General features: G+C 35.2%; 1 protein-coding gene across 1 annotated transcript; it reads left to right on the forward strand.

Moving 5' to 3' along the window:
* Positions 1-1,124: 1,124 nt before the first annotated feature.
* Positions 1,125-24,290, forward strand: LOC139947039 (trophoblast glycoprotein-like). The gene is made up of 4 exons (XM_071944864.1): positions 1,125-1,270; positions 11,726-12,543; positions 13,515-14,032; positions 18,863-24,290. Exons 2-3 carry the CDS (start codon positions 11,866-11,868, stop codon positions 14,025-14,027), a joined length of 1,191 nt encoding a protein of 396 aa, XP_071800965.1. The 5' UTR covers positions 1,125-1,270; positions 11,726-11,865; the 3' UTR covers positions 14,028-14,032; positions 18,863-24,290.
* The last annotated feature ends 779 nt before the right edge of the window (positions 24,291-25,069 follow it).

A 25,069-nucleotide genomic window follows, 5' to 3' on the forward strand; every position in this document is an offset into this window, starting at 1 on the left:
ATGTTATGTAGCAATGACCTCAGTTTTCTTAAGGGGGGGGGGGCACAATTATTTAAAAGTGTGATTGTCGAATGTGGATTTATTTATTGGCAAAATTTCCTGACTAGTTTTGTTTTGAATGACAATAGGACTGGATTGTTTAACTGGTTTATTTTTATTCTGGATTATGTTTAAATCTGAAAATGTTACAAAAATATTTGTACTTGCCTTTAGGTTAATTATAAATAACTGTTGATTTGATTAATAAAACTTCAAAACCAAAAGTGTATTTACTAGGAATTGCTGATGCCAAAAGTGTATGAATAATAAATGAAAGACTTAATTAAATTTCGCAAATAGATTTGATTAACTTTTAAACGGTGTCTAGTTGGTGCTATTAGAAGTGGTTAATATTTTAGGCACTCATACCTTGTGCAAACTTTCATGAATACTTAGTATGAATTATTAATTGTTTATAAAATAATGATCACACCATAATAACGTCGCTTTCCCTTAGAAGAAAAAAAACAACTCTTGTCAAGGTTTTTTTTGTTTTTACTATTTATAGGGGGGGGGGCTCCTGTAATTTCCAATTTTCACATTTACATTTTCTGAATTGTAGAATAGCCAGTGGGTGGCAAGTTTGGCCCTGGTCTGACTCATGGAAAGGCACTTTTAACAAGATATAAATAAGCTGAATGGAAGTTTAGTTTTCAAGGGTTTTCCTTTGTTACCTTTTTTTTTGGGGGGGGGGAGTTACAATAGTGTCTTGGCAAAAAAAAATCCCACTTGTGCAGTACGTATGGAATTAAACCCCAATGTCGGTCTCTTTGACAGGTTTTGGATGCAACCATAACTTTTAAGGGGTGCAATATATTTCCCAGATTTTCATTTACGAGACGGGTACATAAAAAAGCTCAAATTCCAATAATTCTAAATGTGTGGATATTAAAGTTGCTATTATTCCACGTGTTGTTGCTTAAGTTGCTAGTAATTGATTTGGAAATAATTTAGGAACTAAATGAGAAAACGATCTCCCTATTTGTACAATCGACTGTTCTGCGGTTTGACACTTCGGGCTTTTGAAGAAAGCGCACACAAACAATACACTTGTCGTTTGAGGTAGTCTGTGCACACGGGTACACACACACGACGAACGAGCAGCAGTGAGTCAAGTCAACACACAACAAATGCACGTTCGATCTCAAATGAACAGAACATTTCTCGCCTTGTGAATCATTCTCAGTCAATTCATCTTGAGGTTTCCCCGTTCTGTATTACTGGATTAAAGGTTTGTACATTTTCTAAGTTCCAATTTACACTCAGAATCATGTTGTCATTGACACAGTCTTAATCTAGTCTTTACTGGTATCTTTTGGTATTAACCGCCACCACAAAAGTTGTCTGCCAATGCCAAGTTCTTTTTTAGTATTGTCAGTTGTAGAACTAGAATGCTGCACAAGTGTAAGTGTGTGTCGTGTTTTTCCGACAGTGGAAGCTACAAGCAATTATTCTTTGCAATGTTCTTGAAGTTCTGCTTCAATGACAAGTCTGTCCAATTTTAAAGCCATTGGACACTTTCGGTACAGAAAAACAAGTTAAAAGTTCTCAGATTTACAAATAACTTACAGGGTTTACAGGAAGGTAGCCTAATGGTGAAAGACTTCTCTTGAAATATTATTCCATGAAATGCTTTACTTTTTGAGAAAAACCAATACCAATTCTCGATAAAAACATTGGGTGTAGAAGGAACTTCTTTTCACAGCGAATAATTAATGATTGGAACAGCGAATAATTAATGATTGGAACAGTCTCCCACACAAAGTAGTAAATGCCAAAACAGTGTCAACATTCAAGAAAGAGCTCGATGCCTATTGGAAGGAATCAATGATAGGATATGGGGTCACAAAGGCATAAGCCTAAACAATTTCTCCCATCAATCGTAAGTAAGTAAGTAAAATTACGGATTTATTTTAAACAAATGTCATGACACGGCGAAACGTGCGGAAACAAGGGTGGGTTTTCCTGTTTTTTTCTCCCCAACTCCGATGACCGATTGAGCCTAAATTTTCACAGGTTTGTTATTTTATATTATAATAGAAGTTGTGATACACGAAGTGTGGGCCTTGGACAATACTGTTTACCGAAAGTGTCCAATGGCTTTAAAGCCATTGGACCCTTTCGGTACAGAAAAAAAAAAAAAAAAGTTCGCAGATTTACAAATAATTTACAGGGTTTACAGAAGGTATTGGTGAAAGACTTCTTTTGAAATGTTAGTCCATGAAATGCTTTACTTTTTGAGAAAACGGTGAAACAATATAAATTCTCGTTAACGAGAATTACGGATTTGTTATAAACACATGTCATGACACGGCGAAACGCGCGAAAACAGGAGTGGGTTTTCCCGTTATTTTCTCCCAGCTCCGATTGCCGATTGAGCCTAAATTTCCACAGGATTGTTATTTTATATATAAGTTGTGATACACGAAGTGTGGGACTTGGACAATACTGTTTACCGAAAGTGTATAATGGCTTTAAAGTTTAATTGTTTACAATAAAAAAATTATAAATTATATTTAAAGTTTAGTAAATACTATTTATTATAGTGACTGTAAATGTCACCAGGTCAGTGTCATGTAAATTAAAAGGAAATAGGTCAACTCGTCAAAGTCGTACCCAAAATATTGTACCCAAAGTCAACTCGTACCCAGGTCGGATAACTTTCCGTATCATGCCACGACTTTTTCACTCATTTTTACAAAAAGGGATCTCATTTTAGATAAATTAAATACTGTATTATTTCATTTTGAATGAAAAAGTCGTGGCGTGATACGGAAACCTTTCCTTCGGGTCAACTCGTAACCCAAATCAACTTGTACCCAAGTCACCGTCTAACGTACATGTACATGTACATTGTATGCCGAAACAGAGAATTTCTGTGTAGCGTGATTTTATAAAAGATAAGAAATGATGTTCTACTCACTTTCAGTAATATCCCTTCTCACAATTTCGTTTTTTAATAGTGTTTGATGTTCAATATTTTCTTCAAATATTGTTCCCATTACTTTTTTCCAAACCTAAATGTAATACAAATTTGTGTAAGTGCTGATAATTTTTTTCCGAAAGAATAAACAATTTTTTTTTATTAAAACACGTTTCCCCTCGAAAAAGTGAATCATCCCTTCAAAAAAATGTCACCACCAAAACAAAGCATTTGTTGAGTCATTCCCTTAGTCTTGTTTGTTCCCTGCAACAAGAAGAAGAGAACAACATCATTGCAACAATGACTGGATAAATGACCAATTTAAAATATAAAAAATATGTATACAAGTTGACTTGGGTAAAACAGGGTTTTTTTTTTTCAACAGAAAACCCCCAAAGTGATCTGAACACATTTCCCCTCGCTCCCTCAGAATAAATTTAGTTAAAAAAAAATCCCCCCCCCAAAAAAAACCCAAAGACATTTGTTGCGTCATTTGCTTACATGTAGTCTTAGTATTGTTCGTTACCTGCAACATTAAGAGAACAACATCATTTCAGCAATGAATTGATAAATGAATGTTAATTTATATTTAATCAAATGAACAACATTATTTGAACAAATAATTGGTACGAGTTAGCTTGGGTAAAAACTGATTTGGGTATGAGTTGACTTGGGTACGAGTTGACTTGGGTACGAGTTGACTTGGGTACGAGTTGACTTGGGTACGAGTTGACGTGGGTAGAGATGAGTTGGGTAAAGATAACCCGAATTCATGTATTTTGTATGGTATTTTGATGAACAATCATTCAATGGCAGACTTTTGATTTGAGATGATAGCGAGCGTCTCATTGCTCACTGGACACTGGTCCTTTTCACTAGTCGCCCAGGCCTATTCATCACAGTTTTCAAATTATTATGGCCCAGTTCATACTTCGATGTGAATCTTGATGTCTCAAACAGATCTGAAGAGAAAACAGCAAAAACAGAGCTGTAAAGTCAAATTTGCTTTGCCCAAATGTTCGCAGGAAGTACGAACTGGGTTTTTTTTTTTTTTTACGGATTCCAATTATTGAGTTAGTGTTCAACTGTTTGTCATTGCAAATGACTGAATGAGTAACACAACTAAAATGGCGGCGTGGCAGACCTGGATCGAAATGTGTTTCACCAGGCCAGAATATGGTAACAATTAAGTGTATAATCAACACGCATCAGGTTTATTTGGCATGTCTTATCATGGAGGAAGGAAAGTGACCTGTAAATTCTTATTTAACGAGAGCTATAGTGTTTTATCAGAAAACAAGTACCGGGTAAGCAATCATAAATAACTAAGTGTGATAAAATGTTTTTGTCAAATCGACTGTCTTCACTTCCAGAAAAACATGGAGTTTACTTTGAAAATCTTCTTTTATTTCTAATTTGACGAATTATAATTAATCTAATTTTATTTACTTACAAGTTAAGCAGAGGTGTACTAACATTTTTCCATATTTGAATTTTATGTCTAACAAATCGTGGTCGCTCAAATGAAAAATATTCACGCTACATTTTTATACAGTGATGAAAACATCCAATCAGTATCAGCCGTACTGCATGTTATAAAACACACTGCTGTACATTAGAAAATGTGCAGCTATGCATGTCATCACGATTCCTAACATCAACAGACATTCCAGGAGCAATGGCTTTTTTTGTCTCCAACTGTGATCCTTCAAGACAGATTAACTGCCTTCGCTGCCCATGGCACATGAGCTTGAATTCAATTTAGATTAACCTTTGGTGGTCAGAATAACAGTTATGTGCTTGAGGGAAGCTGATCCCTTCTGATGATGTATCTCATTTTGAAGTATTCAATGTGTGTACTGCCAGAGTGTCTGACTGGTAATTAATCATTTCCACATACAGTTCTCTTGTCAACAAGCCAGCCTGCAATAAGAAATAATAATGGAATTATATATCATGGGAAATGTGTAAAAGTGTGCCATAAAATACCCATAATTTAATTTGCCATACTCATGCTCTGCTTGTAGTGAAATATCAAGATTGGCTATTTATGTTACAAAAATTGTATCAAAGTTAAAGAGAGAAGGAAAAAAGAATGTTGCATCATTGTCAGTCAGAAGTTTGAAGATATTTTAAATCATCACACAGCTATGGTTAAAGAGAATGATGCATGCTACTGATCAGTTTGAAGATTATGAAATAAAAACAAATTAAAAGGCTGATGGGCGGAACACCTATGTAATAAAATCAAGAGGTGTTTGTGCTCATATTGCTCATAATTGCTTAAACACCTACAAATTAAGGTTAAGGTTTAGTTTTAGTTTTATTAGACTTTACACTGGCATAAAAGTATAATATATACAAATTGATACATAAAGAAACAAAGAAGCAAGATCGCTAAAAAATACCAAGCCAGTGACAAGGAGGAACAGGTGACCAGCACCTCTATAATGTATTTTTCTTTGGCCGGCTGCGATGGTTTGTATTGAAACTGTCTTGCTCAGAGTACTTGTTGCTATGCTCTGCTTGTTGTACACTCGGTGGAAAACGGTAGTTTCTGATTAAATGTAGGCTGTTGCATTGCACTCTTCATAGCCAGGATATTGAGCTGGAAGATTAATTAAGGAATGTTAAATCGCACAGCTAAGGTTGATGCCCTAGAACACGTACACTAACTTGGCTGTGATAGATTGTATTCAAAACATATTATTCTAAATTCTTTAGTGGTTTCAATTTTGTGCTTCAAGGATAAGGATGTAATTTACTTAAAGGCAAGGTATACCTTTTATTTTTTAACCTGTTTGATTGTTTGAATCCTTGTAAAAAAAAATTTTAAAATACACATTTAACTTTTTTCAAAAGGTTTCATTTTGAAAGGTGGTTGCATTTTTCAGATCCCCAAAAAATGGAGCAGGTTTTAACATTTAAAAATGTCCATGCAGGAAGAATAAACCGTAATTAAAATACACAATAATAATAACAAATTCTTATATAGCGCATTTCACAATAAACTGTATCAATGCGCTTTACATTAGTCCCCTGGTCATTGGGCCAATAAACATCCCTTTAATCTTTCTCAGCTCCCATTATAGGGAGTATACAGCCCCGAGCTGCCGTGGCGCTCCAAAAGCTTTTCATTCACAATATCAACCTCTACCCTCGCAGGTACCCATTTATACCCCTGGGTGAAGAGAAGCAATTATAGTAAAGCATCTTGCTCAAGGACACAAGTGTCACGACTGGGATTCGAACCCACACTCCGGTGACTTAGCATCAGAACTTGAAGTCGATGCTCTTAACCACTCGGACGCGACACTCTACAGATATCTGCTAAACGTTCATCTCAGATTGAAATATCCCTTTCTCTAATCCACATTCCGAAAAAGAGAAACAATTTCTCAAAATCTTATTTGATGTAATACATCATAACACTACAGTGCTTCTTACCAGTTAAGTTTTTATGGTAATTAATTGTTGGATTAATGAGAAAATGAGCAAAGCTATCCCTTTAAGTCGCATCCTTGCAAATCAAAATGGAACAACCTGTGTTCATATTTCTTTCAAAGCCACAAGCTGTGCGCCAGCCTTCTCATAATTAAGATATTACCTCAAGCTCAAATAATGATTGAATTAACATTTTGTGGTCAAGATATGAAAACTTCTTTAAAAATGTGTTGAGATCACCATGTGTATATGTATGCCAGATTAATAGAATGTGACATGTAATATGTACACTATAAAGCAAAACTTAAAAGCATATGTTCAATTACTAGTTTAGTAGCTACAACAGACTAGCCATCAGAAATGTAATATTTGGCACAAATTCAACGTGATGTACAAGGAATGATAATAAATGATAATGTCCAGCAATTCTAGCAAAGTATTTCAACTGACAGTGACAGTGTTCTGTGCACGCTGATTACTAATTTTGAGTAGCAAATGATGAAATTTTAGTCACAACTGAAACATTTTGTTGCAATTGTACCTGGTTGCAACTGTTGCAACTGTACCTACATGTACTTGTCAGTATTTGCAGACAACAAATGTTTGTCATGCATACATATTTGCTGCAACCATAGAGCAAGGATGCTGCGACGACAGCACTAGAACTTGTCTTTATACTCCACACAACAATGTACAACATGCACCCTTATGGGCTGTTAATGACTTTGCAGTAACACCTGCTAATGCGGCTTGTTCAACAACATGTTCATACACTGGCCAATATTTGATCATTTCATAATTATCGATTGTGTATTTGCTGTCTGTGTGATCGTGACGCAACTGGCCGGCTGCCTGTGAAGTGCAGTGTATAGCTTCTGAACCTCACCAAGGGGTAATTGAGTTTGTTCCGGCAGTAGTGAACAGGTTAGCATGCACTGGTGGGTACATTATACAAGGGCCAATAAGCTACATTGCATGCATTGGTTAAAATACACTCCTTGCTTAATATTAAAAAACAAAAAAAGTTCAGGGAACAATGACCAGCTCTATTTCAGCAATGAAAATTATTTATGAAATAATAGATTATTTTAAATATTGTAGCCAATGGTAGGTAAAGGGTAGAAAAGTGCTTAAATGTGAAACTATGTTGACAAAATTTAAAGATATTCTATCAAGGTTGATGATGCCAGTAGAAAAACACATTAGTTTCTGAGACAGGTTTCTTCCTGATATCGTCATAAAAATGTCGTCTTAAAATGATTGGTTAACGTGATGAAGTTTGGACATGTTTGTTTATCCCAGTAACTTTTTTTTCACAAATTCCTTCTTTCTTTTTAAAGTTGTTTTTTTAAAGAAATATATGATCCTGTTGTACACTGTGTTGCATTATCAATAAATACACCCCAGTTATTTCCAAACATTTACAATTAATGGATTAAAAACTATGCATTGCCTATTCAAAATGAAACTGACAAGTACAGCTTGAGCCTGGATAAGTACATTTTGTACACATTTTCCAATGACTCATATACAGTAAACTATTTTACCATTATAGCAAAGAGACATTGTACACTATAACAAGCCTGATTACCTTTGTTCAATATAAGGCTTATTACATTGTGCTTGCTTCCCTTAAAGCAATCGCCTCAATGCCCTTGGTCATTGCCTTTGTGCCCTTTAAATTACATTTCTCTCAGCGAGATGCCCTTTACAGTGGAGTAATTACCTTGTCCTTACAAGAACAGAGTTGGGTTTGATTTGACAGGACACAGTGTTTGGTAGTTGAAAGTGTTTGTGTCCTAAAGCAAGTCTTTATAGTCAAGAAAAGTTAGTCAGTTCAGCTCCAAAACTTTTGTGTTCAAAATTCCTTTGAAAAAAAATTGGCACAAGAACCAGTTTATACATTTCTTTTTTTTACAATTATGCGGTAAATGAAAAAAACAAAATTTAATGTTTAAGAATCAAATTGCAATTTAGGGTTGAACCAATAAAATTGACTGGAATGGAATCGTGTTTGAACCTTTAAATCTTAATGTGCCGATGTTCTACCAACTGAGCTACTGATGTTAGTGTGTCTCCCTGTTTTATCAATATTTTTGTTCTGGGTGCAGGTCAGAAACCATTCAACCTTAAACTGCAGTGTAACCAGGGGTCAGTCACACCCAAGTTTGCGCTACATTCTGAGAAGCAGCAGTATAGGGATCACCTTAATAGACTCTTACATTATTTTTATCTTCATAAATGGTTGTTTGGGCAGGACAAGGGGAGGGGCATGTTTCTGTGTATGGTTGAAAATTGAAATTTCTGCACATCATCTATGTGAGTTTCATGCAATGGAAACACTGTCGCTGGTTTTGTACATTACATTTGTATAGTGTTAATATTTACATGTAGAGTGTTAATTGGTAGTGCGCCACCTCATTAAACCAGAGGTCACAGGTTCAATTCCCACTCCAGACAATTTTCTTTGTTCAACCCAAAATTTGTTTAAGATAAGTGTCAAACGAGACTTTCACTCAGGTAAATGTAAAGCAGCTATGCTAATTGGCATGTCCAATTTATTAGAATTGTAGATTTTGTCTCTTGACATCTTGAGGCAGGTGCCTTGATGTTAAATTGAGAGGTCGTCAAAGCTTAAATTACTTCAAAAGCCACTGCTTGTATGTAGACTCATGTACCTAGGTGTAGTTGCACATACATTACCTCACTGGCCAGTTTGAATGCAAATTGGTGGCCAACTTGTCTGGTTAACATTGTACTGTATATGAGGCAGTACGTGTACAACACAATCCAGTTGGAATAAATGATAACCAACTATGGTTTGTGTCGAGAAACAAACAGAAACATGAAGTTATGGACAAAACAAAGACGCTGTGAAGGGTTATGATGCTTTGACGCAACTGTGATAAGTGTATGGAAATGTGAGGTCAAAATTTGTGGTAACAAACTGTTTAGTTTGTGTGACATTTGTGACATTTGTTCTATTCTCATTTCGGTGAGACCTAACAAAGCACTGAACTTTCAAGGTTACAAATTGCCATGGTGCAAATTGCTGCTAATACAATGGCACTTGAGCAACCTGCTTCTGTATCGCAATGAATGAAGCTGGATCCTTTTACATGCATTATTCAGTGACAGCTTTACTGCTCATTTTGAAATATGCAGTCTTTAATTAATATATGAGGTACATGTACCATTAATGTGCTCAGACCTCAAACAAGCCATGCAAGATACAAAGAGTAGTCATAAATTTGGAGGGTCGATATTGCGCATATTTGATTGTGTTCTAAAAGCACAAGTTACATTTGTATACACGATTCCCTTGAGGCCTACAAAACTACAATGCAGAGTCTGGAACTCAACAGTCAATGATTCTTAGTATTCCAATTTGCATTGCATCAGTGATGTACTAGAGATGGTCAGTGTGTACTTAGATATCAAGGGTTTAAGTCAGTCGCATCAAGCAGGGGGCCCCTCTGATGTATCTAATGAATTATTTAAGTATGATTTTGGATTCAGGAGCACACCATTGAGATCGTTCAGGCTGATTGCCTTCCTCTTCAGGGAGGAATTCTATATCCGCTTATTTCAACTTGGCATTTCGGCTGGGGTATCTTCTGAAAACTTGATATTTCCTGAAATAATAAAAGCCTAGGTAAACAAACCTTGTTCAGGCTGCCTTGCTCTTTTGGGAGAAACTTTACATGTCCAGTGTTTTAAATGTACATGTACATCATATTGAAATCCGTATTGCTTAAATGTTAAGAATTATGTTGAGGAAAGCATAATGAAGTGGTGAGACATTTTATAACGTTTTGCTATGCTTTTAGGCATGTCGATTATATTATTCTGTTGAGCGCCACTCAATTTGCTCTGCTATTGTCTTAAATTATTTAGTAATGTTCTCTGCCTGATCTTCTATAGTGATCAGCTATTCAGCTCACAAGTTGAAGGGCAAACTCGATTTGCATAAAGGGGAACCCAGTATTCAAGTAAACTAACTCTGGCTATACCTTTGTAGATCAATTTTGTTGGTACTATAGTTTGTTTAATGGATTGTTGGTTGATTGATTGATTGATTGATCATCGATTGATTGATTGTTGACTAATTGTTTTTATTTGATTAATTGGCTTTTTCGAAACAAACACTTTATTCATACACAGAATTTACCATTTTATAATTTTATAATTTAATTCATAGAAAACTAAAATACATATGGACAAAAAAATTCTGATAGTTTAACTTCCTATTTCTCAAAGGATTGTTAATTAATCGACATGAATCTTTAATTAATGAAACAACATCACACATTGAAAATGGGGACCATATTTTACTCATTTTTAAATATGTTTTACTGTAACATTTGATGCAACTTAATTATTTTTGAGTAGTTTACATTTTCCAGGCGGCAATGTACACATGAATGGCATTTTGATGTAGTGTTGCTTGCTTTGTGCTCATTGATTAGGGTACAGAGCACCATGTGTGATACCGTACACTCTGCAATAGACTGAGTTGTTTACCCATCCAATGGATCAATTTTGGAAAGAACAACTTGTGTTACATATATACTAGCAATATTGAGAAAACTATCTACTACAATAGCAGTATTGAGAAAACTGTTTGGTTTGTCAATGCTTTAAAGGCCGTTTGCTAGGAAAGTTGTTGCATTTAGTGATGATCTTGACCAGGCTCAGTTTCACCTTATTTTATCGATAACAAAATGCAATCATCGGTTTCTTCATATCACAATCACTCAGCATTCAAGCCCTTACCCCATCATGATAGTTACCTGAGCGTGTCGACTTTGTTTAACGCTTCATCATAAATTTCACACCTACTTGCCCAGTGCGCCATGATGATGCAGAATCTTTCATGGGCATATCTTGGCTACAGTTGACTCATTAGTTTTGAAGCAGCAATGTGAATTTCTGATTAAAACGTAGGAAGATATGTCTAGTGAAACAGTATCGGCAACCAGTTTGCTTGATGCAGTTCTGTAGGTGGACTTGTCGGTTCAAGAATCAAGAGTAGTATATTCAGGTTTTTGTTCTCACTTTTTTTATATAAGAGTTGCTAAGACTAAGCTCAAGTGTGTACGTTTACATTACACGTCAGGCTTTGTACAAAGTGGAAATGTTTCTTTGTGTAACTTCAAGTCTTTAGAGTCAATCCAAAAGTGCTGTGGAATCATTTCATTCTGTTAAATTTTTTTTTTTAAAGAGCTTTGATGGATGGAATGGAAGTGAATCATAAAAGAACTTTTGATTTGTGTGATTTATTTTAATTATGATGTTTTTGTTTGTTTTACTCTGTAGGTGCATACGCTATTGGAATCTCATCTTCAAAGGAGTCCAGGAGATATTTGAAGTGAACAACAAATGATAAGTGATCTGAGAGTAAGCTGTGCTGGTAATCAAACTTAACCAAGTGAAGAAGTGAGATAAAGAGGTGCAGTATGGCACGTTTGAGTTTGGACACTGCCTTCCTCTTTACCGTTATCGCCCTAGCCTGGTCTGTGGTGCCAAGTGTCACCCAAGACACGCCTAATGCTGATCAGGACTTGCCTTGTGCATTGACTTTATCAATAAGCTATTGCAGCTGCTCAGGCACCAGCCTGACCTGCAGCAAATGGCCTAAGTCTCTGCTGACGCATATTCCATCAAACACTACATCCCTCAGGATTTTAGGCTCAGAAACAAGACATCTTAGAACAAACATCCAACCCAGAACCACCCTTCCTAACCTCAGAACATTAGACCTCACTGGTAATACCATTGTAGAAATTGACGCACGCTGGTTCACCCGCAATAAGTTCCCAGCATTGGAGGAGCTTATCCTGGACACCAATAACATAACCCTCAGCGGAGCAGAAACATTTAGAGACGTTTCCGAAAAGCTGCGATTGCTGAGTTTAAATGGCGCCCTCAAGAGGAATTACACGGAGATGCTCTGCAACAATTTAGGGGACGCTCTGCAACAAGGAAACTTATCCAACCTTGTTGAGATTCGTCTTGATAACAATGAGTTGGGCTTACTGACACCAACAACGTTACAGTTCTCTGGGAGTTCCAAACTTCAAAGATTGAACCTCTTCAACAGTAGCCTCATAGCAATTCTACAGGGGACTTTCATGGTAAGAAATATTTATTATTGATTGTGATAATATTGCACACATTTCATAAAATTCACATTTAAATGGGCATCTTATTTTTCATTTATTTTTTTATAAATGGTAAATGTTTTGTGTGTATTTTATGTAACATAATTTTAGACACGCAAACCAAAATGCATTTCACTGTACAAACATTTGTTTTTTTACAAGTGACAATAAAACTTTCATTTTCATTATTGAAAAAGGCAAATACTAATTAGATAAATATAGACAGAATGTGTGAGAAATTTGGTCGAACTAAATCCATTAAACAATTTCTGGAACTTTAGAGATTTCATATAAATTTACTACAGGGCAAACCCGGCATATGTAATTGGGATGCATGATTGAACAATAAACCACCAACATAGAATTATAACACTTGTTGGAGGTCACGGCCAAATTTTCATAACCCATCAAGAACTTATCTGGACACTATCTGTGACTGGTAACTCTATTCAACATTTATGGTTTTTACTCAATATGACAATACATTGGCAAAGTGGTTTTGTAGTTGGTACATAGGCAGAGTAAATATTGTCAAAAATCCATAAAATTATGTTTAGGACAGCAACTGCACTGCCTGTTCCTTAAAAACATTGTTTAAATGTAACACTTTAAATGTTTTATTTACAAATCAAAACCAAAGGCCAAGTCCGAAACAGCGACTTCAGCTAGAGTTTGTTCATGGAATTTTTCCTCCATTGTTGGTTAGAGTGTCTGCTAGTGTTGAAGCGTTGGTAGACGGGCGCTATCTTTGGACAAGGCGTAACATTTTTTTTGGATGTTTTTCCCCCGTTTTATGCTAACAAGTTGTTCTAAGGTCAATCATTGGTACAAGTACTGCAGTACATTATTTATATTTTGCTGGTGTTTGTTTATTTTAAGCGTTCTTGATTGCATCATAAAACTATGTGATAAATTTTGTTTCTTTATTTTATTTTTATATGTAGCGGAAGATATTCCCTAATCTTCGACATTTGAACTTAAGTTCCAACGAGATCAAAAGCATAGATCAGACCACCATCCAGGACCTTGATACCTTCACAAACCTGTCTCTTGATCTCAGCAACAATCTCTACTTCTGCAACTGCAAACTGGCGGCCTTCCAAACCTGGCTCCTCAACACCACGATTGTCCCCGATAAATCCGGCCTGCGATGTGATGATGCTGTCTTGCATTCCAGCATCAATAAGAGCATCATAGACGCTGATTTAAAATGTGCTGAGATTGAAGAAGTCAACGTTGATGATGGGTTACAATCTTCTTACATCATACTCAGCATCATCTTGACTCTTGTTGGTCTCCTGGCATTGGTTGTACTGTACATGAGGCGGAATGACATTAAGGACTACTTTGTGGAGTTCTACACAACCAGCAAAGAGGCATTTAACAGTCGCCAGGGTTATGATGAAATCCACAGGGTACGTCGGGAAACACCTGAGATGGCCCCAACTGAAGTTTGAATGAGGTAATTAATCTCTGGTGTGCTTTATTAAAACACATTTTTTTGATTCCCTCCAAACACCCATTTTTTCATTCAAGCGGTTGGGCTACATCTGCTGAGAATTGTTTATGTGTGCCATGGACAGTTGGTTTATAATCTCTCACAAATACAAATAATACTTGATTTTTTGAGAATTAAGTTCAGCCCCTTAAAGCTGATCTCTTGGCTGCCGCTTCCTATGTTGTGTTGTAAACACTGCAGGCAGGGCCTAGTCTCACAGAGCTGCTTAGGCAAGAAAAATAGCTCAGCACAAAAAGATAATGCTAACCAGAGGGGCCATATTGAACTGATTTCTAGCTCATGTCATTTGCAAACAACTATTAATAATATAGTAATAATAACAAAAAATATTGTTTAGCGCATTTCACAACAAGGTTTTACTGGTCCAATCTACAGACTTCTCTCTGAGAAAATCAGTTAACAATACTCCAGACTTCCCTCTCTGCATATAAAAGTAATATAATGAAAATCAAATCCTGGGGAAAATCTGCCTTCTAAAATGAAATATTCAAGGTTGATCAATGATGTTGGAGAGCAATCAGTCACACAATGACTCTCCCTTGCTAGTCTTCTATAAATAGTTTGATTCTGTAGATTTGCCTTACCCCAGGGAAGTTGTGAGGAATGTGCTGCATCCCTAATTGAACATCTCACCTTCCTGTCAGGCAAGGCCTAGTTTCATGGCGCTGCTTACCACATTATTTTATGCTTACCATATTATTTTATGCTTACCATCTTTTTTTCTTCTTACAAGCACCTTGTGTGCGTACACATCTCCAATCACCAGTCTCTGTTGATACAGTTAGCACTTTTTCTAAGCTAGCTTTGCATGATAAGCATAATTTTGCACGGTTAGCATAAGTTTCAAGCACCTCTCTCTGCTGTATGGTAAGCACTGATTTTCTGCTTACTAACATTGCAAAGAAGTAGGTCTAGATTTATCCAGCTGTGTGGATCTAGGGACCCCGAGGTGTGACATTTTTGATTAGGTGAACAATATTTCTCACTACACATTTAGGTCAAGTACGTACAGTTCGCTCTCTGAACTAGTGGTGTAAACAGGCCAGATCAAACCGTGTTTTAAAAACCAAGCTCTTGGTTATATGAATTATTATAATATGCTGATATATTAAGTACCAAAAAATATCACAGACAGGAACTTAGAAACGATATTTACATGGTCAAATATCTTTTTGATTAATTTTAATCAGTTTCAGCATCTTTAAACGTTTGGCCAACTAGTATGACAAAAAGTATGTCATGCTTTTTGGTTAACATGTGAAAGTTATGATATTTGAAAACGTGGAGTTTGCCAAGAAGCATTACAACTTCGGACTGTTAACAGCACCAGCCACCAACCTGGTCATTACCACGCAGTGAAGACCGGGTCCTCTCACTGTTATTCCCTAATTAAAACCTTAGCAATAATAGAATGTCTTCTCTCCATGGGGCTGTACAGTGGTTAAGTCTGAGAGTCAGAAAAACACAACCAGAAATAATGAATGAAATGAAAATGAAATAAATTTTTAATTTCTCTCATAGAGACCCTTTTGCTACATGTACAATCTAGTCCAGTCTTGCTACAGTAATGAAATGAAGCATCAGACCTGCATCCTTATTCCTCACATCTTGCTGTTATTTAGGATGGCCATGCCATGTGGCTTAGATTCAATGCATAATTCATTCTAAAAGATTTCACAAAATAGTAAGTGGATTGATTTACCAGCAGAAAGTCTAGTCTCGGATATTTTACACTATATTTATTGGCAAGCTGTTTCACTCATTTCCTTATTGTTCTTTATATCTCACTTCGTCTTTAATCATTTTTTATGGCTCTTTTTAATGCTGACCCAAGGAGCATACTTTTGTTTGTGAGATTAAGTTGCGCAAATTAAATTTTGACTTGAGTCTTTCAAAATGTACAAGCCACAAAGGAAATGAACCTCAAGCTTAAGTGTTTTTGTCATGGTGAGCCACATAGTAATTGAATTTCCACATACTTTATCGCTGTTCAACTAAAAAATACAATTTCATGACAAGCCACTAGAAACTCTTTTGTATTAAAGGCAGTGGACACTATTGGTAGTTACTCAAAATAATTATTATCATAAAACCTTTCTTGATTACGAGTAATGGGGAGAGGCTGATAGTATAAAACATTGTGAGAAACAGCTCCCTCTGAAGCGAGGTAGTTTTCAAGAAAGAAGTAATTTTCCACAAATTGGAATTTGAGACCTCAGATTTAGAATGAGGTCTCAAAATCAAGCATCTGAAAGCACACATTTTCTTGTGACCCTGGTGCGACAAGGGTGTTTTTTCTTTCATTAATACTCGCAACTTTGACGACCAATTGAGCTCAATTTTTCACAGGTTTGTTATTTTATGCATAAAAATATGTACATTGAGATACACCAACTGTGACGACTAGTCTTTAACAATTACCAATAGTGTCCAGTGTCTTTAAGACAATGTCGCCATCTTTACAAAGCAACAATATAGCCATCTAGCCAAAAATGCATGTTTTTAGAAAATCACGTTTAATGTTGAACCTACATACTCTTTTTTGACACATTTGTCTTTTTTGTAAAAACAAAGACCGCTTTATGCTTAAAACAGAACTGGAGTAAGATTCAACTAGTTTTGTTCGGACATATAGTAACCTGAGGCAGGGGGTTCAATCGGCTTTAATCAGACGGACAAGTGTGTTGCAGTAAAGTGCCTGAAAATTTTTATAAATGAATAAAAATTTAAAAAGATAAAATGAAAATAAGATCAAACTCATTTGCAATGCTTCAACAAGAAACGATGCCCCAATTTGTGGGTCAAACTGCACAAAATATGTTATGGGTTCTTGCCTAAAACAATATGTTATATATTTAGCGAGAATTTAGACTTGAAAAATGGTGCATCATTTACCTAAATTTTTAATTGGAATAAGAGATAAGTAGGCTGAAAATGGGGCATCATTTACCTAAATTTTTAATTGGAATAAGAGATAAGTAGGCTGATAAAGTTGAAATGACGTGTCAAAAAGACACTACGACATACATAAATGTAACTTGAAATATTGTAAACACATCACAGTTACATTGCTGTAATTTAAAGTACATGTAATGCAGCATTATAGTGATTGATGATGCTATTTGCAAGTTAGTAGGAATGCAATTAAACATTCTAGTTTCCTTTATGTATCATGCAACTAAAGCCATGGCGAAGTTAGCAGCATACTCTTCAATGCCAGTGATCCAGCCACATCCGCCAAGTTGGAAACATCCTAAACCATTGAATATTTGTCAACTGGAATCCAATAGCACATTCTGTTTGTAATAAGTTAGCACTTGCTGTTTCAGTTTGGGTAAAAGAGGCCAGACAAAGTTCTCACTTGATTTGTTAACATTGGCCATTTTTCGAACCAATGCTTGGGCTTAGGCGTTGTCAGTTAAACAAATGTTTGCTTTCCATGGCTTTGAAAATGGCTGTTGATAAGAATTACAGACAAACTATGAAGACAGCCTAGATTTACTCATTTTCACAGGGATACATAATTCTCCCATCCAAAACAGTAACAATGAAGAAGAAATTCTTTGCACTGAGTCAGCAGTGGAGCTTATTAAATTATAGCAGCAGGCTGAGGCAGGTGTGTTCAAAAAGCCATATTCCAAATCTAATTGTCATTTTTTGGAAGGCAGTTGACGTATTTACAATGAACAAACATGTGTTGGGCATAAAAGACACATGTACACTCTATGAAAAGCCTGGATTTTAGTCTGTGAAGCTTAAAGGCTTTTCGCGTAATTTGTTACATAAAGTGCAGTTGTTCTATTTATAATTGTTGGGTTTAACTTTTTTAAGAGGGAATCAAGGCCAAAACACAGGCATCTGAAACCCAGGTGTACTTTAATTTCACAAAGAGCTGCAGTGATCTTAAAATGCGCATCAATTGTAATTGCTAAAAGCAAAGTGTGATGTCAGAATTGACACATTCTAGATGGATCATGGTGTTTTGTGTAACCATTCTCTATGGTGTAACCAAGCTCAGGTTTTAAAAGCATGTGTCACAATTTGTAATTGTCAAAGACCAGTATCTACACTTAAAGACACTGGACACTATTATTAAATGTCAAAGACTAGTCTTCAGAGTTGATGTATCTCAACATATGCATAAAATAACAAACCTGTGAAAATTTGGTCTCAACATATGCATAAAATAACAAACCTGTTAAAATTTTAGCTCAATCGGTCGTCGAAGTTGCTAAATATAAATGAAAGAAAAAAACACCCTTGTCGCACCATGGTTACCCAAAGTTGTGTGCTTTCAGAGGCTTAATTTTGAGACCTTAAATTTTAATCTGAGGTCTTAAAATCAAATTCGTGGAAAATTACTTCTTTCTCGAAAACTACATCACTTCAGAGGGAGCTATTTCTCACAATGTTTTATTCTATCAACCTCTCCACATTACTCGTAACTAAGAAAGGTTTTGTGATAACAATTATGTTGAGTAATTATACCTAGTGTCCACTGCCTTTAACGTGACCCAACATATACATGAAATAACAAATCTGTGAAAGCATTTTTTTTTTATTATAGATTTTTCATAGTCACTTGAGAAATATTTACTCCATTTTAACTTGGCTGAGCAACCGATGTTTTTGTTATTTTGAAATCAAACTGGCCACATCCGGTGCCAGAGCTCTGCCAGCCCGCCGACATATTCCGGCGATTCATATAACATTTAACATTTTGTGAATGAAAACTTTATTAACTTAATGCCCAACTTTTTTCTTCCTCACCAGATTTATAAAGAAAGTTTGGACACTGGTGAACCGACATTTGCATGTTCAACAAAACCAGGACCAGTATTTAACAGTTGGAGAAGAGTTTGCTACACAGAACATCCACCTGCGTTTTGAAAAGTATTCAACAATAAGGCGAACATGTTTTCATATTTTTTTTTTAGCAAGAGTGCAAACCTATAAAAATGAAGAGGTAAAATTATAGAATATAAAGAAATGTATGGACTACATGCACTTGTAGCATCAGGGTTTACCGTTTAATCCTACTATTCAGCAAAAGGTCAGAAATATTGCCCGGCTTGTTTTCCTTTAACAGATAAAGTGCATAGAAACACCATTAAGTATTTCTTTTTAATATGAAAAACATGGCTTGCAGTGAGAATGCATTTTAAAGGCAGTGGACACTGTTGGTAATTACTCAAAATAATTATTAGCATAAAACCTTACTTGGTAACGAGTAATGGGGAGAGGTTGATAGTATAAAACATTTTGAGAAACAGTTCCCTTTGAAGTGACGTAGTTTTCGAGAAAGAAGTAATTTTCCACAAATTTGGTTTCAAGACCTCAAGTTTAGAATTTGAGGTCTCGAAATCAAGCATCTGAAAGCACACAAGTTCGTGTGACAAGGGTGTTTTTTCTTTTGTAGTTATCTCGCAACTCTGACGACCAATTGAGCTCAAATTTTCACTGGTTTGTTAGTTTATGCATATGTTGAGATACACCAAGTGAGAAGACTGGTCTTTGACAATTACCAATAGTGTCTACTAGCTTTAAGTTTGTGTCAATTTTTTAACATCAGTTTTATGCTCAAATTTGTATTCTTCAAATGTTAATACCTTTTTATACAATTCTGTACATAGAATTTTTGCTACTTGGTTTATGTAATGAGGATTGTACTCATGATGGGCTTTTTAAAGAAAGAAATGGATGTAGGCTACATGTTTTGGCACTAGTTTAGAAGTGCAAAGGGCTAAATTGAAGATATTATATATCCAGCCTCCATTTTACATTCTAGATGTTAACTTATAGTAAGCTAGAAATTATTACTCACTAGGGATGCACATGTTAAATCAGTTGTTTTTAAACACTCTAAGAAGAATTTGTAAAGAAAAAAAAATTGTGTACAAATTTGCAGTTCCAGTTTTCTCTGCGAGCCATTATGATTTAGCGGGGACATTCATAGGTGTCTTTGCTTACCTTTAAAGATTGCTCTACCTTGCACAAAATCAAAATGCTTCTAAAATTTCAGAAAAATATGAACCATTTGCAAGAACACTAAAAAACTCTACCTATCAAAGTATGTACTGATAAGCTTTAAAGCAGATATCCTAACAAAATGTCCCTAGGTTGTGTTTTTTTTGTCGGCAAAGAGGAGAATGAATGCACTATTATAGAAAACCTAACACTTGATAGTCCCTCCGCTATAATAACAAGTTTGAGTAAAATGTATCTGCACACATAGCTGACATGATACACATTGAGCTTCTAGCCGCTAGCATAATATTTTCACAAAGTTACTCCATCATCCACCACTGATCTCTTGAATTGATCCATCTTTTATAAAAAACCAAGCCAAGATCCCGCGGGTTTGGGAGTTTATTCGAGTCACTCCTGAAAGACCCTTAGTTGGCTTGCTTTCCGAAACCTGATCCTCAATTCACAGAAAGCATTTCTTCTCATGGGATAGCTAGGCTCTCAATTTCAAAGTTCTGTCGATAGCTAAGCTGTTTAAACAACGTCTCAAGCTCCTTTGACGACTGCTGGGTGCATAAAGAAAAGAAAAATTCCCCCAGTTATATTTGTACCTGTTCATTAAGTTGTAATGTACCCTTTTGGTAGTTCTAATGTTACAAAACCCACACCACCTTAAAAGATATAAAGAAGCTGTATACAACGGGGTAAAGCTCTGTAAATGTGTCACTATTGTTTACAAAATCATAACAATTTTAAAGATGCAATCGTTTGTGGAAAGTTTTTGGAAAGGTTTTCACTTGAGCCAAGTCTCATGGTTAAGAGTGACAAAAGCAAGTTAATGACAAGAAATATAAAGAAAATGTCAAATTTGGGTTGGCTGTGGATAATGTTCCACTGTTTTGGCTGTTGAAGCTGGTAATAAGGATAGGTATGTTCCTAGTAAGCTTACTTAGGGTAATCTTGTAAAACATATTTAATGTTTTTATACCATCCTTGATTCTTATACAAATACATTGCGTGGATGTTTATGCAACATGATTTATTATTGGATCAAGTAAAATGTCATTCAACCCTTAATTTATACAAACTTCTTGTCATTTTATACATAATATGCAATCTCGTAGTGCACATTGTAATGTTATGATAGGTTGTAAACATTTACCAGGCAGTGTTTGCATTTGAGCAAGGACAGTGACAATGTGTGCAATTGCTCGCTAATTACCTGAAGAGGACACTTCACTCTTTCGCTCATTCAAAGTACACTTGCAACTGCATGCCATCAATATTTAATGCAGAAAATGTTTGTTTTTATGATGTTCTAAAATATTGCACAAGTCAATAACTGGCTGAGTGGATTGTAAATTTTAAAAATGGTGCACTAACATTTACACAACTTTCATTCACTTGTATAACACTTTATATATAGAAGAGTTTGCGGTAACACCATAAAATAACAATCTCTAAATGAGTTGGGGTGGTTCTTTACTGTGTAAGTATGTGGATATCATATCAGTAATGCACTTATGTATGTGAGATGGGGGGGGGGGGAGTAGTAACAGCAATGGGTCCTAGCTCAGGTAATTGCTTTCTGACTTGTCAGGAAAGTAACATCAATTTGTTTGATAAGCTACATACAACTATAGCAATTAAAATGCAGTAATATAAAGGTCAGTGTAAAGAGTGTAGGGGGTATTTCCGGGAATTGATTTTGTATCAGTGGAAGTGCAAATAATGTTATCTGTGGTAGACTATTGATGTTTTGCTGTAATTGAAATGACTCTTGTGAATTGTGCAAGAAGTATTGCCAAAAGATTCTCTGCTAAGCAAACTATAAATTCTGGTCAAAAATGTGACATAGTGAGGTGAGGTTGCGGAATCAACATTTGAATAATTCTCTTTATGAGCTGTACTGATTCTGAGCAAAGTTGGGTTTCAAAACTTATTGCACGCTTAATTGAGAAAACAGTTGACCATTTAACAATGAATTTCAATGAAAACATATCTGAAAGTTAAAAAGGATACAAATGCAAACAAAATTCCATTGATTTCTGCTTGTATTGTGCGTTGTATACTATCTGCTTGTGATCCATGATGTTGAGAAAGTCAATGCATACACTGTACTTTGTTGTGATGACTTGAGTTGCTAACAACTGACTGGGGACCTCATGATGATATAATGATACGACAAAACTGCACATTATTAATAATTGTTTGTTTATTAGCATTTAGTAACAAGAAAGTAATGAACCGTTTTGTGCATGCATAAATTCCATTTGAACCACTGATGAATTTCACCTTGAATTATGGCATAACAAAACTCAATCTTAGTTAATGGAAGTCTTGCATTGATAATAATGAACAGTTGATTGGATTTTTTTTTTTTTTTTTTTTTTTTGTCAATCTTGTATGTCACTCAGTCAAACACGCATGAATTATTTGCATGTGTCTTAAAATAACAGAACCTCTGATATTAATATGTATTGACATTATACCACATGGACAGATCCTTTATTTAACCATTAACTATGTTATTGTTTTTCATTCTTAGTAACCCTAAATCATTGTCATAATGTTTTGGATTGTTTATTCTTCTCAACAAAAACATCTGCAATATTTTTCTTCATGTTGATTCAAAGAAATTTAAAGTGGCAAGTTATTCTAGCCGGATTTTTCTCTCCCATATAAGTAATTCTGCATCTTTGGTACATGTATTCAAGTATTTTAATTGATGTATTTTTCAGATGGCTTGATGTTTCAGCACAACACAATGATATTCCTGAAGATAATGTTTAGATATACAGCATCATTAAGCAAGAAGTCATGGATGATCAAATTAAGATCATTTTTAAATACTGCAGTCTAGAATTAATAATTTGTAGACCCGAAGCAGGGGAAAATCATAGTTTTCACGAATTTAGGGATATTTTTCCTTTTCAAGATTGCCCATTATGAATTCAAAATCCATGGCCCAATTTCATATATTATGTTCTGTTGAGCAAACATTAGAGGAAACCAGTCACATACAATACAGTACATGTGGAATGGTATTTTGCCTGGTAACCTTATTCTGGTAAGTATATGTGTTTTGTGCTTAGCTACCTTTTGTACATAAGCAGCTCTTTGAAATTAGAGCCCAGATTACATCCCGAATGATTACTTCGTAATTGATAGTTTAATCATTACTCTCACCTTTTCGGCATGCATTTTAGAACATGTAAATATAGCCATCTCTAGAAGCATTTTCATTTTTTACTTTTTAATAGTGTACATAATTTTTGGTTGGGCCTTATGCACAATGGTAGACTTTGGAATGCTAGGTGGCAGCAGACTTACCAGGTAAACTTTCATTGTTTCAGCGTACTGAGTATGATCACTTTTCCTTGAACAATTGAGTTACCTGGTAAGTCTCCTGCCACCTACGATTTTCCAAAGTCTCCCGTTATTTGTTAACATTGGACATTATAATTTTCAGTATTTCTACACTTCCTAGTATCACAAGTAACTGTAGTCTTGCATTTTTAATGTTACTTTGCCTTAGTATATTTTTTTTAGTATTTAAGATTCCTGTAGAGTGTAGTTTTTTAAGTTTAGGAATCATTGATGTATATTTCGAAGTTATGCATAGTATAAATGAAGGCTGAAATGTATTTGAGTTTATGATTGGAAATAAGCTAGACTAAAACAGGGTACCAGCCAGAGACGGTAACCACGGCCCAATTTCATAGAGCTGCTTAAGCAAAAAAAAAAAAAAAAAACAGCTAAACAATCTTGTTAAGGTTTCTAACCAAATTACTATTTCACATACACAGTTTGTGACTGGTTTACTGCTAAATTGCGCTTAGCAGCAGAACTTTTGTTAACATGGTTTTATGCATAAGCAGCTCTGAAATTGGGCACAGAACACCCCAAGGTGTTACAAAATCATTCAGAAAGGGAAACAAATTTCACTACCTGCAAAACCATTTTGTTTGCTCATCCGTTCTTTGTATCTATCAACTTTATTTATTCTAAAAGAGGTTTGTTAATAATCTAGTAACATGTATAGTATCCACTTGGAAATCCAACCATGTGGAAAAAACACATTGTGACTCGTATGGCGCGCCTTTTGAACAAAAAATGTGAATACATTTTCTTTTTAGTGAACCATTTATTTTGTTATGCTATGTTAGTTGTTTTTATATAAAGTGATGCCCATTTGATAAAGCTGAATTTTCATTGATTATTATTATTGTTATTACGTGTCGTGTCTCTTTGGTTGATTATTATCAAATAAACTTTTGAAAGAATGCAGCTTCAGTTTGCCTTACCAATTATGTGAATAATTTTAGCTGCTTAGCAATACACAGACTGTGCCCACTTTAGGTTATTATTTGAAAAATACATGTGTACCTCGTTTTGGCCCCATAACCCTTAACATATTTTTCAATTTGTTAGACAAAAACAATAGTACGTACTGAACATGTTTTTAAGGTTTTTTTTTAAATAAGACTCCACCTATATACAATTCCTTGCCTGGTGCAAGAGTCATTATTTTTACTGTTTCATATACTCAAGTGGTACATAATCTTGATGATCTCTCACTGTATTCTTCAAGAAATGTTTATTCTGTTGTACATAATATTATGCAATGAACATTTAATGATTTACTATTATACTCAAATTAGGGGTAAACATTATGTAGCCATCTGTTTACGAATAATTAAAAGACCAAAACAGGACAATGGCATATGATATTTGTTTGTAACTTGATTGCTGTTGAGCATGAAGTGTATCCCATATCAGTTGAGGAAGTACCATTGAATGTACCATTAAGCTAGCTTAGTTATTCACTATGATTGAATTAAGTATAGATTTTGATGAGAAACGCCTCATAGCATTTAAGGATTTTGCCTCCATTAAATATTAAATTAGAATGAAATAATTATACTCTTATAGGAAACGCTAATTTGACATCAAGTAGGGATTTGACATGGTAATGAGTAATATCCTTGCCTGACAAACCTATAATATTAC

This window comes from Asterias amurensis, chromosome 14, assembly GCF_032118995.1.
Source record: "Asterias amurensis chromosome 14, ASM3211899v1".
NCBI classification, from domain to species: domain Eukaryota; kingdom Metazoa; phylum Echinodermata; class Asteroidea; order Forcipulatida; family Asteriidae; genus Asterias; species Asterias amurensis.

Excerpts from the sequence above, each read along its gene's own strand:
- LOC139947039 (XM_071944864.1), top strand. The coding sequence starts at position 11,866 with ATGGCACGTTTGAGTTTGGACACTGCCTTCCTCTTTACCGTTATCGCC. Across the intron at positions 12,544-13,514 it reads TTCTACAGGGGACTTTCATG|CGGAAGATATTCCCTAATCT; the intron begins GTAAGAAATATT and ends TTTTATATGTAG.